At 39.6% G+C, this 18,503-nt stretch overlaps 2 protein-coding genes across 2 annotated transcripts; one reads left to right on the top strand and one right to left on the bottom strand.

Moving 5' to 3' along the window:
• Positions 1-503: 503 nt before the first annotated feature.
• Positions 504-3,718, bottom strand: LOC120699759 (calmodulin-binding protein 60 D-like). Its single transcript, XM_039983822.1, has 11 exons — positions 3,560-3,718; positions 3,401-3,450; positions 3,132-3,202; positions 2,724-3,053; positions 2,473-2,633; positions 2,174-2,380; positions 1,888-2,074; positions 1,684-1,797; positions 1,348-1,467; positions 1,075-1,154; positions 504-953 (listed from the first exon to the last, which is right to left on the bottom strand). Exons 4-11 carry the CDS (start codon positions 2,929-2,931, stop codon positions 774-776), a joined length of 1,257 nt encoding a protein of 418 aa, XP_039839756.1. The 5' UTR covers positions 2,932-3,053; positions 3,132-3,202; positions 3,401-3,450; positions 3,560-3,718; the 3' UTR covers positions 504-773.
• A 9,261-nt stretch (positions 3,719-12,979) lies between these two features.
• Positions 12,980-17,878, top strand: LOC120699760 (calmodulin-binding protein 60 D-like). Its single transcript, XM_039983823.1, has 13 exons — positions 12,980-13,190; positions 13,280-13,319; positions 13,765-13,805; positions 14,711-14,822; positions 14,932-14,981; positions 15,180-15,658; positions 15,749-15,909; positions 16,002-16,208; positions 16,308-16,494; positions 16,585-16,698; positions 16,915-17,034; positions 17,228-17,307; positions 17,429-17,878. Exons 1-13 carry the CDS (start codon positions 13,069-13,071, stop codon positions 17,606-17,608), a joined length of 1,893 nt encoding a protein of 630 aa, XP_039839757.1. The 5' UTR covers positions 12,980-13,068; the 3' UTR covers positions 17,609-17,878.
• The last annotated feature ends 625 nt before the right edge of the window (positions 17,879-18,503 follow it).

Below are 18,503 nucleotides of genomic sequence, written 5' to 3' on the forward strand. Positions count from 1 at the left end.
ACAATACTTCTCGTACGCTACATGCTTATATGTACTTTAAATTGAAGAGTTTCGAGGCTGATCAAAGAATGATGAGAGATGCGTTGGTGATACTGATGAGGAAAGACCAAAGAGGAATACGCCAAATGGGCATCATCAACAATGCATCATTAGCCACTTGTCTAGCTAATTGGCCAGTGCTTCCTATGATTTCTGAACAAGCACTGACATGTGTGGCACACGTTTGCGTAATGTGGAATGTTGTTGAGTTCAGTGTCTTAGTTGGTATATATATATGATTCAGATTTGTCTGCAATCACAATCTCTGTTGAATTGTGCCGCGGAAGTGCCCTGTCGGAGACCAAGCAGGCTCCATCCCTACAGCGACCAAGCAGGTTTTCGTAAACAACGACGTGTTTGGGAAACCGCGAGGTTTTCGTCAAATCTTTAGCTTTTTCATCCGAAGCGCAAGCGAACCTCTAAATTCAGAAGGCTTGGCAAATGGACATTCGTTTCAAGGGAAATGAGAATCATTACGACACAAAGAATCTTTTTCCAACTATCAAAACCATCACCTGTACATTTGCAAACATACAAAAAATTAACAATACAACAGCAACATCTGTACATCATGCTAGTACAAGAAATGTCTATGCACATGGTACACAAACAGACTGGTACAACATCACACGATTCACACCCTACAGTTACCAACTAGAGGACATATAAGCTATGTAGTATGTACAACCAGGAAGGCAGGAACTGGATTCTCCAGCATCCAGGGCTTGTGTGCTTCACTGGAAGTTGTTAGCATGACCTGATCCTGGTAACTCAGGGCAGCCAGGTCCCTCATCTTGCTCAGTAACCGACACCGTTTGATGGGATTGAGAATGATGATGTGGTCCAAAGTTGGGTTGAGCAGAGGTTGATGCACCTGAGGAGTCCTGATGCAGGTTGAAGTTCATGCTCGTCAACTGCAAAAATGAATGCTCGGCTGTGAGCTGTGTAATACATGAAGGTACTGAATGTGAACAAAGCATCCTAGAAGAAATGGACATACAAAAAACCAGGGTGAGTTTTTGCTATTTGCATCACCTCTGTTGGGTAAGAAAAGTCCATCAGGCCTTGGGGATTTTGTGGCCAAAGCGAAAATGTCTGCTGCTGGCCATGCAGATCTGTAAAGTTTCAAAAGAATTGCATCAGAATTACTAAGTAAAGTCTAAAAATCATTGTGTCAGAATAACTCACACATAAAGCATATGGAAAGGGAGATGTTTCTAGAAAGAGTAAGAGGATTCCTCAGGGACACCACCAAGTACCCTGGTAATATTTTTTAAGAGGGGATACTCATTTCTGAAAGTAAAGTACCTTGGCAATAATGTGTGTTCAGATCATCACGATCAGTGACAATGGGACCACAGTTTGTAATTGGATAAATTGACCCCCTTAGATGCTCTTCCTGGGGCAAATTTTCAGCTGCTCCACTTCCTGGTAAGTTTTAAAATCACTATATCAGAATAACTTATGCAAAAAACACATGGAAAGGAGAAATATAAGAGGTAAATGTTTCTGAAAAGAATAAGAGGGAACAAATGTCAACAAATAGAAGTAATAGTTTTGACTTTTGAAGAGGGAACAGTATTTTTTAACATAAAAAATAACTTTCTAATATTTTGAAGAGGGGACAATCATTTGTCACAGTACCTTGGTATAAGTGTGTGTTTAGATCCTCAGGAATGGTGGGATTACAGTTTGTAGTTGGGTAAATTGGTCCCATTACATGCTTGCCGTAAGGTAAATTTTGGGCTGCTCCAGTTCCTTGGATATATAAATAGAAATTCCATCATCAGACAATTGTAGTGACGAATGTAAGAGCAGTCAAAATTCAGAAAATGTTATCCTAGTCACCTTGATATGAAGAAAACTGGTTAGCAGAAAATATTGGTGGTGATGCACCCGCCAATAGAATAGAAGGGGCAGCAGCAACATCCGTGCTTGATGAAATTGGCTCAGGAATATTGCCTTTCAATATAAAATCAGGAGAGATGCCCTCCAGTTTGTCATATGCGTGTTGTTTCCACTTGTTTGCTAAAGCCTGCGATGAGAACACTGCATCTATTATTATCAAAAGTTCAAGCCATTGTTGAACATTGTCACCATAGTGACATTGGTGTATGACGAATAAAGCATGTACCTTCTGAGCTGTGTCAAATCTTTGGCATGCAATGTACTCATGCGAGAATGCTGCTCCAATAAGATTGTGCACACAATTAAAAAAGAGCACCACATTCCCCTCTTCACTCTGATACCGTTTCAGCTCCTGCCTATCTTCAAGAACACACTCCCTAGCATGTTTAGTCAGTCTTGACCATGAAATTTGTTGCTTTTCCATCTTGAGGATCTGCATTCCAGGAAATTAAAACAACATCACACGAATGAAACAGATAGCTGGAAAACAGGGGCATACAGGATATTCAATAAAGAATCCCTTACTCTACGAAGCTTGTTAGAATCCTCATTCAAAGCTTTCAAAAAGCCCTCCACTTTGTAGATTTTCGCATCGTGAAGCCTCCTGTGGTAAACTCCATCCCTGGAAATCTCTTCTAAGCGATATAATTCATCATCTAACCTTGGAGGATGCCTCTTCTCATTTGCTGCAAGAAACAACTTTCAATGATCAACTATACCACATATAAATACAGAAACTGCAAAAAAACTGACAATAAGCGAAGCCAGAATTGTACGTTTGTTTCTACGGTCCAGGACTAGCACAGGCTTCATGATGGCTTCCTGAACCCGATCAGAAGTCTTTTCACTCTTGCAAACTCTTGCTGCTATGATGACCTTTTTCCTGCATGACCCTTCCTTGAAACGGATCTGGCTAAGTTCTACCTCTCCATTGGTTAACCATTCAGACCCCAGCACAAGATCCTGCCCGTCCCGACCTTGCATTATGTGCTTGTCAAAATCATCTTCAGTCCAGTTACCCCGGCATTTGTTGGAGAACTCGCAACGGAGAACCAAGATCTCAACTTTCGCTCCCGAAAGTGCACCAGATGTTACTACATTGTCACCTTGAAACATGGCAAGTTTGATAGCTGCATTATTCTCAGATGTTACGTCCTCACCAGTGTAAATGGGTTGCTTCAAACCATTCTGAAAAAGCAATCGAATGTTTGTATTTGATCCATCGGTAGTGGCTTGCTCCTGGTTTAGCTCCAGTCTGAAAACACAAGCATGATTCACATTGAGGCAAAGACCATACTTCTTCATTTCATCTCAGAGCAACATTAAAAGGATGTTGTGATTCTTTTTTCTTTTGTTAAGCTAAATGTACAAGTAGATACATAGGAACTTGACAAGAAAAGAAATGATGCATGCATACAATATTTCAGGTTGAGATAAGTAGTTGATTTTGTACCTGGCGTGTTGATCAGCATGGCAATTAGAACATGGATGCGTCAATCGTCCCTGCACGTTTTATACTAGAGTGTTATTCCATCTTCATAAGCACATCAACTGAGTTCCTCAAATAAACGAATAACATGTATGGTAGCTATTCTGGAGATGGTAATCTAACCACTTCATTTCGGAGAATCTCAATCTCCCTGTGACCTCTAACTACTTCATGGTAGAGACTCTCAATCTGCCTGTGACCTCTGGCTACTTCATGGCGAAGACCGTCAATCTGCCTGTACCCAAATGAAACAAAAAGGAGAACCCTGTTGAGTTTCAGGAATACCGCTGACGAATGTGCTCTGATATAAGACAAAAATCTATATTTAGAAACTAGGGTATTTTATATTCGTACCCCTAGTTTGGTCCCCCACCTCAGTTCTACCCCTAATATCTTTTCCACCTCAGTTTTATCCTCCCACGCGACACAGTTTCCTCAGCTCTATCCGCACAGACGGATTCCGTTTGACAAGTGGGCCCCATATTTTCACCCAATATTTTTACTGTGTGGTCTAACTGACCACGGGACCCACGATTCACTTTCACCACGGTCATTCCCGATCGGATTGGATCGAGCGAGGCCGGCGGCTAGGTTTCCAGGCCGCCGCCGCCGCATCCCTATCCCTTCCGGCGGCCGCCTTGCCGAGCCTCCCCACCGGACGCCGCTCCGCCGAGACTCCCCACCGGCATCTGCCTTGCTGCCTGCGTTGCCGCTCCGCCCCGAGCGCCTCGCCATCGGCATCACTGCGCACGTCCCTGCAGCGCGCGGGTGTCGCGCACCCCGCCGCCGGCCTAGGCTACGTGGCTCCCCCGGCACGTCAGAATTCTCCCGCGACAGCCCTAAAAGAAAAAAGAAAAAGCTCCCGCGACAGCACAGCGGCAACAGCCCACGCAATGTGTGGTGCACACAACCCGAGACAAGTGAGCTGCGGCGGAACCGCTTCTGCGACACGTCAGCGCCTACTCGCGCACGCGATAAATAGAAATCCCCGATCTATCGGTGATCGTTCCTCGTTGACGTGCAATTCAGAAACAAGTACACTCTACCCTGTGCTGGGCTGCACACACAGTGACAAGTGTGCCATTTTTACTGGAACGACAGTGAGCTGCATGCAGTAAATGAAATTATAAAACCATAAATCCACGAGGCAAAATAGCCAAAAATTTGTACCTGAACTATGAGGTTCGGCTCAATTTGGTCACTAAACTATAAAAACGTTCAATTCAGTCCTTGAACTATCCTAACTGGTCCACATTCATCCTTAAATCCAATGTGGCACGCCATGTAGCCTCCTTCAATCATCACCCAGTCAATTTGGGTTGCGAAATACCCTTTTTACCCTCCATCCATAGAACCTGTTTAACATAGGCAACTTCTAGCCCGCATCGAGCCAGACCGCTCCCTTCGCTGCCAGGTTGCCGCCCCTCCCAGGTTGCGCAGCTAGCCACCCCCTCACCACCCGCTCCCTGCCAGCGAGGCTGCCGCAGCCAGACCATCCCTAACCACCCTCCCAGTAGCTCGCAACGATGCGGGTTGGAAGCTGCCTGTGTTAAATCTACTATATATATGGATGAAAGTTAAAAAAAGGTATTTCAAGGATTCAAGGAATGGACGGTGACTGGAGGAGCCTACATTGCGTGCCACATCGGATTCAATGATGAAGTTAGGCTGGTTAGGATAGCTCAAAGATTAAATTGGACGTTTTTATAGTTTAGAGACCAAATTGAGCCGAGCACCATAGTTCAAGGATAATTTTGGCTATTTTGCCAATCCATAATGTACGTACAGCTGCATTGTTTGGGCTGCAATTAATTCACTGATGACTCTTTCTCATAAGAATGAGGTGTATGGCTAAAAAAAGAGACAAGAAAAAAGAATCAAATCTCGCCATCTCTAAATGCCCTTTTTCTCCTGAGGTTGTCGAATTATTCGAAAAACATATTGGCTACAAAAAGTTCTTATCAAGAAAATTTTCATTTTTACATGCATGCCTTGATCAGTTGTGCTTGTTCTGACGAAACAAGGCAATACTGTTCAAGTATTTTTCCTCCCTTTTTCCTTAGCTTCTTCCAATCACATGCCTTCGATCGACCCGGATGGTGCTGGTGCGTGCTCTCTGCTGCACGTGAGCCGCTCGACTGGGAGGAGAGGAAGACGACAGGTGTGATCAGGCTTTTCGAGATAATATAGATTATATTTCGCCAAAAAAAGCTAATATAGATTATTGTCAGTCGGAACAAACTAAAGCTAAGGACAAAAAGCTAAACTGCTTGCGCACTCGAGGCTTTGGCAAAAGATACGCGTCCCCAAGAATCAACATAGTAAGCCCTGGACGCGTAGGGGATTGAAGAGATTTGTCCGTCTTGGTCCAGGGGTCCTCCCCTCCCCCTGCACTGCAACTAGCATAGACGATGTTATCTTTAATGTAAAAAAAGATGCGCGTAAACAATATCAAACTTGCATAATGCCACGTCATTGAAGGAAGGAAAAGTCTGAGAAGAAGTAGGAACAATATCAGGGAAACAGCAGGAGCTAGCTCTTCAGTGTATTTTTCAGACGGCAAATAGGCTTTTGCTTGCTGCTTGCACTGGATCCCTCTTGTATGAACCTGGTGCTGCGTTTCTTCCCAGGCTGTGTAAACTTCTCATGCATTCTGCCTGCCGTTTCTTCTGACCAGTCTCGGAATATTTTCATCGTCTCTGCATATATATGCATGCGACATGGCTGTTGTTCATTCATCAAGGATACCATGATCGTTCCTTCACCTCGACACCTCTGCTGAGAGGTATCGATCACCCACCCCACGCATCCCTCCCTTTTCTTTACTTTCCTTTTCCCCCTCCCAAAATCCAAGTTCCCTTGTTATAAGATACTGCTGGGTCGTTCCTCAGCTATACATAGGTGATTATATGTATATATGTTGGCCCACATGTATTTTACATACTGAGGCAGCTTAAGTTATAGAGTAAAATGCACTGTGGGTACATGAACTTATAGTGCTGTGTCAAATAGGTCCATAAACTTAGAAACCGGACATCTAGCCCCTCGAACTTGCGAACCCGTTCACCCCAGGTCCAGTCCGGTTTTGCATGGCTTGCATGGCACTGTGCGCCCGTGATTTGCTACAGTAAACCCGGATTTGCTACAGTTACCGCGGTTTTGTTTTTTCTTTTCTGATTTATTTCGGCTGAATCTTTGAAAAATCATAACTCTTCGATACAACATCGGATGAAGATGATTTTTATATGAAAATTGTAGCCCTCGACGAGATCTACAACTTTCTAGTTTTGAGTTTTTTCATTTAATGAAGTTAAGTTGCCCAAAAAAATTATACAAAAGTACAGCACCATAATAATCACGTACTTCTGCTTGTCGCACTAGAAAATTAATATATTTTTCTGTTTGTTGTCAAATGAAGACACTTTATATTCCAAAATTTTAACACTTTTAACGATCTAGATTCTTGTAGTTTTGAGTTTTTACATTTAAAGTTATTAAGATGTTGATAAAATAATATAAAGCCTCAACGTCTTTTGCGTACTTAATATGCTGCTTTATACTGTTTTATCGACATTTTAACAACTTCAAATATAAAAACTTAAAACTCTAAGAATCTAGATCTTTTAGAGTACTAAAATTTTAGTATACAAGTGTCTTCATTTGACAACAAACAGAAAAATATATTAATTTTCTAGTGCGAGAAGCAGAAGTACGTGATTATTATGGTGCTGTACTTTTGTATAATTTTTTTGGGCAACTTAACTTCATCAAATGAAAAAACTCAAAACTAGAAAGTTGTAGATCTCGTCGATGACTACAATTTTCATATAAAAATCATCTTCATCCGATGTTGTATCGAAGAGTTATGATTTTTCAAAGATTCAGCCGAAATAAATTAGGAAAGAAAAAACAAAACCGCGGTAACTGTAGCAAATCCGGGTTTACTGTAGCAAATCGCGGGCGCACAGTGCCGTGCAAGCCATGCAAAACCGGACTGGACCTGGGGTGAACGGGTTCGCAAGTTCGAGGGGCTAGATGTCCGGTTTCTAAGTTTATGGACCTATTTGACACAGCAGTACAAGTTCATGTACCCACAGTGCATTTTACTCTAAGTTATATATACATGGGTGAGCTATTTTGCCATCTTTGAAGGTACCTCCCCAGTTATAATTTTCTTATGGTAGTATAGTAGTAGGCTAGTATCCGTGGAACCTTGTCTCTAATACGGTAATACTCAGCGTTTAAATGGTCCATTTATAGACCAACCCGAGATGTGGTGTGAGCCGGCGTACATACTACAACGTATCTTTTACACTTCCATTCTTAATTCGTGTAAAAGGGTTAACTTGAAAGTGTTATGTCAGGATTTTTAAAAGGTTTTTTTTTTCAAAATTATTTACTGCGACTACAAAGGTGTGATTAATGCTACTAGGCTACAAAGGTGTGACTAATGCCACCACACTCAAACCCTTGCATGACACTAGGGGTGTAAACGGAGCGGATACTGATGGATATCACTAGCATATTTTGTTTTCATAGTTTTCTTCGGAGTCGTAGTCGGACACAGATACCTATCGAATACAGATATGAATGCGGATTATCTGATACGAATATGAGTACATACATATCGAATACAGGATGAGATGGATGCAAACAATGTCAGTCATGAATATTTCCTTGGATGCAGAATAAAAGCAATAACCATATATATCACACTTGTTGTAATTATTTGTCCCCTCAACGAGCCTAAATTTAACTAGTTTATGGTGAAAGAGTCAAATTATATGATATTTGAATGAACAACCAAGATGTATGTACCCAATAAAATCAACAAGCTTAAAGAACGTTTAACTAAAAATGATAAACCCAAATAAATAGATTAGATAGAAAAAGTTAATTTGGGAAAAAAACTTGCAACTCACCTCACTTACTATTCTGAAAATCTTTTTGAAATTTTATTAAAATGTAATAAATCTATTTTTGACCATCGAACTAATGCCGAAGTCCAAATTTATTCCTTGAACTAAAAGACTAGGGCAAATAAGATCCAACTCCAAATAGAGCGTCAATAGATATTAATAATATTTTTAGAAACTTTTTTGCTAGTGTTGTAATTTTCTAATTCAAAATAAAGTATTTATAAATTGTTAGAGATTAAATCAGATTTTGGTAATATATATATTTAATATAATACAACTATCCAAACCTAATATCCGACTTGGCTATCCGAATTATTCGACTAGATATCTGATCGATACTATTCATCTTATATCTGAATCCCATATCCGGAAAAACCATCCGGATTCATATGCGATTTTCGACAAAATATCTGAATAAATGAAAATAATATCCAAATCATTATACAATTCCTTTTGGTATCCATATAGTCTCCCTATATTTATGTGTAATAGCAAGTTCCATGTAGTGGTAGTGTGGTATTAACTAGTTATGTGCAAACTATATAGTACATACTCCACATGAGTTGATATGGATTATTTGGTTGAAGTTATTGTTTAATCTAACATTCTTACACTACATTCAAATATGCACTATGGTATTCCATTTGCATCACTATATTCTTGGTGACAAATGCAATAAATGGCATCAACATTAATATGATCCAAAAAAAATTAATTGAAGATAAGTTGCTACCGGTTATATAATATAAATTTATATCTATCATTTAATTCAATATAAGTTGCTTATGATGTCGATGTCAATTCCCTACATAGGTCGATATACAATAACAACATAGATTGTTGATGACCTCTACATAAATTTGGTATTAGACATAATATAAGTTGGTAGACAGTCATCACATACATTACTATATTGGCTATGCATAAATTGTTATATTATGTCTAGAAAAATTGTCTGTGTTTGTACAAAAGTTGTTGCGACTTATGTATATAGTACAATTGGCAAATTTACCCAAGTTGCTACTACTATTACATGTGAGTTATTAGTATATATCAAATGTCAAACAAATGCAATATATATAATCCATTTTTTAATCTCATTATAAGAAATATAATACTGCAAAAAAATACAATAAAAAATAATACTAAATGATGGAGATGCTATCTTTTAAAGGGTATATATGGACTTGTATAATAGTGACCAACTATTTGGCGCCATCAATCAGTTTCTTGGTGTTAGACTATGTCCGGCCTCTGCATAGCCTTTCATGCATAGTAATTATATGTATACCAACTAGGGCAATGCGCTAGTACTATGCATAACGCTATGAGTCACATATCAACGTGGACCCAAAATAAAGAGCTTCTTGTAGAGTTATGATTATGATATGCTAAAAGTAGTACCCAGTCATAATAACAAACTAAAGCCAATATATTATGCAACTCATAGTCATCATTTTTTTTAAAAAAATATATGAATTCCGGATACATAACCACCCAACATGACATCACTGGTATAGAAAACATTTGTGCTGGCACCTTATTTTTTGTGTGCTGGCAGTCAACATAAGCAACCGCCAGCACAAATTATTTTTTAAGAAAAAATCAAATAATTATTCATATGAATTCGAATGAAGACAAATTTTATATGAAAGTTATAGAGCTCGATGAGATCTAAAACTTTGTAGTTCACAATATTTTAGTTCAATGCCATTTACTAGGTCAAATAATTGTTACTATTTCTTAAATCTAAGTTTAAACCTCATATTCAAGTTATAGAGAACCTAAGATGAAAATATATTTTATATTCAAGTTATAAAGTTCGATGAGATCATTTACAAATGTTTTTTAAAATCTAATTGTAAAAACCAAAATTTGAATTTTTGAATTTTTTAGTCAATCTCGAATGAGGATGAACTTTATACCAAAGTTATAGTGCTTGACAAGATCTAAAACTTTATAGTTGATAACTTTTTAATTTAAGATCATTTAGAGTGTCAAACACAAGATATAAAATTCCAAAAAGTGATATTAAAAGAATAGCATATCTTGGGAAGATAGATGTAATGTGTAAGTGAGATGGTAAGGAAGGAACGCGCGAAGTGAAAGATCTGAGGTTCGAACCACATATGCTGCATGTGCTTGAAAAATGCGGTACTGGTGTCAAATGATGGACGGTTCGATGTAGATGTCTATTAAAATATAAAAATAATTTTTCATTCTAGTTTTGCATTTTAAAATTTTATATGATTGGAATTGATTTGTGCTGGACTGCTAGTGGGTGCTTAAGATGACTGCCAGCACAAATGCATTTGTGCTAGCGGTCGTCCACTCGTCAGCACAAATGTTGATTTGTGCTGGCGGGTGTTAAACCACCAACACAAACATATTTTGATCGCCACCACAAACGATTTATTTTTGTGGTAGTGCATTAAAAAGTATAGTAGTTATTTTATTTATTTTTGAAGGTAGAATATTAACAGTTTTTGTCCATATTACTACAAGAAACTGCACTGTAACTTTAGAACTAAGCATAAATCAATTAAGTCAAACTAGGCCAATTGAAATCTTAGAACTTTTAGCCGAGATCCATTCAAATATGGTCTATTTAATTACATTAGACCCAATCGTGACTCGTGAGTCAACCTCAGCAATAAGTTGATATGAGAAACGCATGACACTTGTGATTTCTTTTTGAACACGACGTGAGTACGGTTTGGTCCACTATGGTGCCCAAGGGCTTAATTAAATTCAATCCATGAATAACCGTAATACATTAAAATTAAAATTAAATCTTATTGAGGAACCATTTTTCAATTTACCAAGAATAAATGGGATTATTGTCAGCGTGCCTATTTTTTTACAATGTTTAGATGCCAATCCAGCAACTTTATGTGCATCTTCAAATGACAATTTAAATACAACCCATGTATTAAATATTCTGTTAAATTTTAATTTTTTATCCCTATAAATATACGCAATAGCCTACCTATATGAGCATCACTGAGAGATTGAACCAACAGATATCGAGATTGACAAAGTTAATGCTGGTAACGTGCATGTTATCTACCACTGAACGAAACAAGGCCAATTAAATCTTAAAATAAATTTATAAAAAAATGGGAGCAATGGAGATGAGTCGAGAACTCAAAGCTAGTGCGCAGGTTACAACACAAGAAACCTCAAATGCTGAGCTATAGATATACTTTTAAAAAATATCTTTCCATAATGAATCTAATAATTTTTATTTTAAGCCCTTATTCAATATAAAAACTATAGATATTAGATTTAAAATATTTGAACTTAATTAGATGAACTTATATTTGTGATCCGAGCAAGAGATAAAGTTTTGACTGGAAACATATTTAGATGAACATTTATTATCGGAGAAAGTATACTCGTCTCAAATCCTAAGACCCCATTTGGAAGGGCTCCGCCATCAGCTCCAACCGGAGCCGCACCAAATGGTCGCGCAGGCAGAGCGCTCCTGGGTGGCGCGTTGGGAGAGCCGGAGCCCTTTTGTGGATCGCTATTCGTCTGCTCCAGTTCCGGATCCGCAATCCAGAAACCCTCCCAAACGGGGCCTACCGACCATCCAAAATTCCAAATGAAGAAGACAAGTATCGACCATCCAAAATTTCTAAATGAAGATGTGAAACCGAGGAGGCGTGGACACATCTCGTCGAGTGTCGTTTTGGCAAAAAAAGAAAGAAAAACGAAGCCAGCAAAGATTGCGCTTCCCGGGGGCATAGTTATTAGGTCCGGAGATCGAACCGGTGAGGCTATCGGTTCGCTGGCTCACTGGTCCAACCGTAAAGAACCGGTTGAACCGCTAGTTCGATAGTTTCGGACCGGAGAATTGAACCGTCCATAAATACTTTCAAACTGGTGCAATATCATAATATATAATAGACAATTAGCAACATAGAGGTGACCACATGTACAAATAAATTGTTAAATAACATAATTATATAAATAAATTCCAACTAATCTAGCTACAAGTCCACAAAAGATACTAAAAAATTATCATTTTGTGTGTTTGTGGTTGTTAACTCAAATAATATGAAGGCTAACATATAATAATATAGTAAACTAACAATATTTCATAATGCATCATAGCAAGATGTGTCTTAATTTAATAAATTTTTTAAGTTTTGGTGCTCTAGAGTTGTTTTACGGGATATACCAAAAATAAATATGCATAAAAAGACAATATATGTAGCATTTATGAATTTAAAAAGCTTAATTTAAATATTTACCATTATAAAACAATCTCAAATGCTAAAATAAAGTTAACAATTGCAAAGAGCTCGTCGAAATAATCAAAATGGACATATTATTTGTCTAATTTGGAGCTCATACGAAACCCATACGAAAAACCAGTTCAATTGGAACCGACGGTTAACTGGTTCCGTAAAAAAACGGCAGGTCCAACCGGCTTTTATCGGTTTTACTAAACGAACTGAACCGCTACATTTATCCTGTCCCGGCGACATCGCAAGATTCCCCTGATATCCGGGGTCACGGCCGGGACGTATGGCATCCACGCGGATTCTCATTGACATCTGTTCGATGCACTCATTTCCTCGTCCCCTCCTCGCCTCGGCGGCTCTATATAAGAGAGGGGCGGATGCATATGCTTGCGTACTCCACAGCAGGCCGGGCGGGGCGAGCGACTGGGAGCGTGAGAGAAGAGTCGAGCGACCGAGAGCGATGATTGCTGAGGAGCCGCCGGCGAAGCGGCAGAAGACGACGGCGCCGTCCGGCGAGGCGCCGATGCCGAGGAGCCGGATGCTGCGCCGGACCCTGTTCGCGGTGATGTTCTTGGTGCGAATGTGAGTGGCCCCCCCATGCGTCCACTCGTTTGTTCTTGAATTGAGCTCTTCGCCTTTCTTGCATTGATCCGTCCGTTGGCTGTGAGCAGGAGCGTCAGGATCGCAAGCTTGACCAAAATCCGCCTCATGGTAAGCTTGATCGCCCCCTTTCCTGTGCAAAAACCAGTACCACTGACTTCTTTAACTAGCTTAATCAATTGCCATCCTTGATGTGTCCTCATCTCTACAACTCTAGTCAGTCTAGTCATTGATCTGCTCCCAAATTGGGTATAGCAATTTAGCAAGTTAACAACTGCCTGCTTGTATTGGGTACTGACTAAACTGAACTCTTTTTACGGAGAGGCTCCTCCTAAAGCCACATGACAGTACAGATTACATAGGAACAGGGTCTATCTTCAATCATCCTATGAACCCATGAACACTCCCCAAAATGTTAGAATACACTTCCCAAAATGTTAGATACCGTGACACAAAGATATTGCCTTTTTTGTCCCCACCTCTTTTTATTACATGTAGCAATTCTCTAACATTTTCTTTGCCCGTGGCGCTGGTCGTTCCTGCACTTTTTTTGCAGATTCAGAGACATGTTGGTCTGGCCTTTCGATTGGTTTCAGGGTAAGATCTTCTTTCCCTTTGGTGATGTAGACCTTTAAGTGTCTCCCTCTCTTAGAAGTTAGAACGACATAATTTTTTTCATAAGAATAGACAATTAAGATTTTACATTGTAGATTACTAGTATGGGTTAGCCCAAATATATTGTTTTCATGTTTTCTTTTCATGAGACCGTAAAATTTATATGTAGGTCGCTATCAGCCTTGATTGAGAGGCACTGGGATCGATTGGTAGGACCATACCTCTATTTCATACCAAAGTTTGTGTTTTCAGTTTACTAGCATCTTTCTTTGATAAAATCGAAGTATGCTTTGTGATATAGTTAGCATTCAACAAAGTGTGGTATCAACGTATTATGTTTTTCCAACTTTACACATTTCCTATATTTTATTTGTAATTCTGTTTCCTTGTGAAATCTCACTCCCATTTAGATGAACTTGCAACTCTTTCTTTCTCTATTTAAAATGACTAGGCAAATATGTCCGTGCGTTGCAACGGGCAAAATTGGTATAAGTATCGAATACGTATAGTTGCTTGTGCGTTAATTTGTAGGGATCTACATGATCGAGTCGTGGACGGAGGGCTTGTCCGACTCACATACGGGATGGATTAAGGCCCACCTATCAATAACACAAGGCGGACCAAACCAAAAATTTAGGCGGACCAAACCAAAAGTTTAAGTGGAAACCTTGCTTGCTTTAGAAATAGATATAGATTTGTCAAGTTATGCATTCTGTTACTGGAACTCTTTCTTTCAACTATTGGTAGGTTCAGAATCAGAACATAAATACAGCATTAACTCTGCCATTAGTTTCTAAATATAGATTTTTGTCTTATATCAGAGCACATTCGTCAGCGGTATTCCTGAAACTCAACAGGGTTCTCCTTTTTGTTTCATTTGGGTACAGGCAGATTGACGGTCTTCGCCATGAAGTAGCCAGAGGTCACAGGCAGATTGAGAGTCTCTACCATGAAGTAGTTAGAGGTCACAGGGAGATTGAGATTCTCCGAAATGAAGTGGTTAGATTACCATCTCCAGAATAGCTACCATACATGTTATTCGTTTATTTGAGGAACTCAGTTGATGTGCTTATGAAGATGGAATAACACTCTAGTATAAAACGTGCAGGGACGATTGACGCATCCATGTTCTAATTGCCATGCTGATCAACACGCCAGGTACAAAATCAACTACTTATCTCAACCTGAAATATTGTATGCATGCATCATTTCTTTTCTTGTCAAGTTCCTATGTATCTACTTGTACATTTAGCTTAACAAAAGAAAAAAGAATCACAACATCCTTTTAATGTTGCTCTGAGATGAAATGAAGAAGTATGGTCTTTGCCTCAATGTGAATCATGCTTGTGTTTTCAGACTGGAGCTAAACCAGGAGCAAGCCACTACCGATGGATCAAATACAAACATTCGATTGCTTTTTCAGAATGGTTTGAAGCAACCCATTTACACTGATGAGGACGTAACATCTGAGAATAATGCAGCTATCAAACTTGCCATGTTTCAAGGTGACAATGTAGTAACATCTGGTGCACTTTCGGGAGCGAAAGTTGAGATCTTGGTTCTCCGTTGCGAGTTCTCCAACAAATGCCGGGGTAACTGGACTGAAGATGATTTTGACAAGCACATAATGCAAGGTCGGGACGGGCAGGATCTTGTGCTGGGGTCTGAATGGTTAACCAATGGAGAGGTAGAACTTAGCCAGATCCGTTTCAAGGAAGGGTCATGCAGGAAAAAGGTCATCATAGCAGCAAGAGTTTGCAAGAGTGAAAAGACTTCTGATCGGGTTCAGGAAGCCATCATGAAGCCTGTGCTAGTCCTGGACCGTAGAAACAAACGTACAATTCTGGCTTCGCTTATTGTCAGTTTTTTTGCAGTTTCTGTATTTATATGTGGTATAGTTGATCATTGAAAGTTGTTTCTTGCAGCAAATGAGAAGAGGCATCCTCCAAGGTTAGATGATGAATTATATCGCTTAGAAGAGATTTCCAGGGATGGAGTTTACCACAGGAGGCTTCACGATGCGAAAATCTACAAAGTGGAGGGCTTTTTGAAAGCTTTGAATGAGGATTCTAACAAGCTTCGTAGAGTAAGGGATTCTTTATTGAATATCCTGTATGCCCCTGTTTTCCAGCTATCTGTTTCATTCGTGTGATGTTGTTTTAATTTCCTGGAATGCAGATCCTCAAGATGGAAAAGCAACAAATTTCATGGTCAAGACTGACTAAACATGCTAGGGAGTGTGTTCCTGAAGATAGGCAGGAGCTGAAACGGTATCAGAGTGAAGAGGGGAATGTGGTGCTCTTTTTTAATTGTGTGCACAATCTTATTGGAGCAGCATTCCCGCATGAGTACATTGCATGCCAAAGATTTGACACAGCTCAGAAGGTACATGCTTTATTCGTCATACACCAATGTCACTATGGTGACAATGTTCAACAATGGCTTGAACTTTTGATAATAATAGATGCAGTGTTCTCATCGCAGGCTTTAGCAAACAAGTGGAAACAACACGCATATGACAAACTGGAGGGCATCTCTCCTGATTTTATATTGAAAGGCAATATTCCTGAGCCAATTTCATCAAGCACGGATGTTGCTGCTGCCCCTTCTATTCTATTGGCGGGTGCATCACCACCAATATTTTCTGCTAACCAGTTTTCTTCATATCAAGGTGACTAGGATAACATTTTCTGAATTTTGACTGCTCTTACATTCGTCACTACAATTGTCTGATGATGGAATTTCTATTTATATATCCAAGGAACTGGAGCAGCCCAAAATTTACCTTACGGCAAGCATGTAATGGGACCAATTTACCCAACTACAAACTGTAATCCCACCATTCCTGAGGATCTAAACACACACTTATACCAAGGTACTGTGACAAATGATTGTCCCCTCTTCAAAATATTAGAAAGTTATTTTTTATGTTAAAAAATACTGTTCCCTCTTCAAAAGTCAAAACTATTACTTCTATTTGTTGACATTTGTTCCCTCTTATTCTTTTCAGAAACATTTACCTCTTATATTTCTCCTTTCCATGTGTTTTTTGCATAAGTTATTCTGATATAGTGATTTTAAAACTTACCAGGAAGTGGAGCAGCTGAAAATTTGCCCCAGGAAGAGCATCTAAGGGGGTCAATTTATCCAATTACAAACTGTGGTCCCATTGTCACTGATCGTGATGATCTGAACACACATTATTGCCAAGGTACTTTACTTTCAGAAATGAGTATCCCCTCTTAAAAAATATTACCAGGGTACTTGGTGGTGTCCCTGAGGAATCCTCTTACTCTTTCTAGAAACATCTCCCTTTCCATATGCTTTATGTGTGAGTTATTCTGACACAATGATTTTTAGACTTTACTTAGTAATTCTGATGCAATTCTTTTGAAACTTTACAGATCTGCATGGCCAGCAGCAGACATTTTCGCTTTGGCCACAAAATCCCCAAGGCCTGATGGACTTTTCTTACCCAACAGAGGTGATGCAAATAGCAAAAACTCACCCTGGTTTTTTGTATGTCCATTTCTTCTAGGATGCTTTGTTCACATTCAGTACCTTCATGTATTACACAGCTCACAGCCGAGCATTCATTTTTGCAGTTGACGAGCATGAACTTCAACCTGCATCAGGACTCCTCAGGTGCATCAACCTCTGCTCAACCCAACTTTGGACCACATCATCATTCTCAATCCCATCAAACGGTGTCGGTTACTGAGCAAGATGAGGGACCTGGCTGCCCTGAGTTACCAGGATCAGGTCATGCTAACAACTTCCAGTGAAGCACACAAGCCCTGGATGCTGGAGAATCCAGTTCCTGCCTTCCTGGTTGTACATACTACATAGCTTATATGTCCTCTAGTTGGTAACTGTAGGGTGTGAATCGTGTGATGTTGTACCAGTCTGTTTGTGTACCATGTGCATAGACATTTCTTGTACTAGCATGATGTACAGATGTTGCTGTTGTATTGTTAATTTTTTGTATGTTTGCAAATGTACAGGTGATGGTTTTGATAGTTGGAAAAAGATTCTTTGTGTCGTAATGATTCTCATTTCCCTTGAAACGAATGTCCATTTGCCAAGCCTTCTGAATTTAGAGGTTCGCTTGCGCTTCGGATGAAAAAGCTAAAGATTTGACGAAAACCTCGCGGTTTCCCAAACACGTCGTTGTTTACGAAAACCTGCTTGGTCGCTGTAGGGATGGAGCCTGCTTGGTCTCCGACAGGGCACTTCCGCGGCACAATTCAACAGAGATTGTGATTGCAGACAAATCTGAATCATATATATATACCAACTAAGACACTGAACTCAACAACATTCCACATTACGCAAACGTGTGCCACACATGTCAGTGCTTGTTCAGAAATCATAGGAAGCACTGGCCAATTAGCTAGACAAGTGGCTAATGATGCATTGTTGATGATGCCCATTTGGCGTATTCCTCTTTGGTCTTTCCTCATCAGTATCACCAACGCATCTCTCATCATTCTTTGATCAGCCTCGAAACTCTTCAATTTAAAGTACATATAAGCATGTAGCGTACGAGAAGTATTGTATTGGTGTCTCAGCAGTAAGTATCAAATTAAATTATCGAAGAAAGACCGGTAAACGACATGACCATAAGCAAACTGTAGGGATTTTGGACCTTGGTAGAGTCTAGCATTTTTGTTGTGACAA

The sequence above is a fragment of the Panicum virgatum genome, chromosome 3K, assembly GCF_016808335.1.
Source record: "Panicum virgatum strain AP13 chromosome 3K, P.virgatum_v5, whole genome shotgun sequence".
Lineage (NCBI taxonomy): Eukaryota > Viridiplantae > Streptophyta > Magnoliopsida > Poales > Poaceae > Panicum > Panicum virgatum.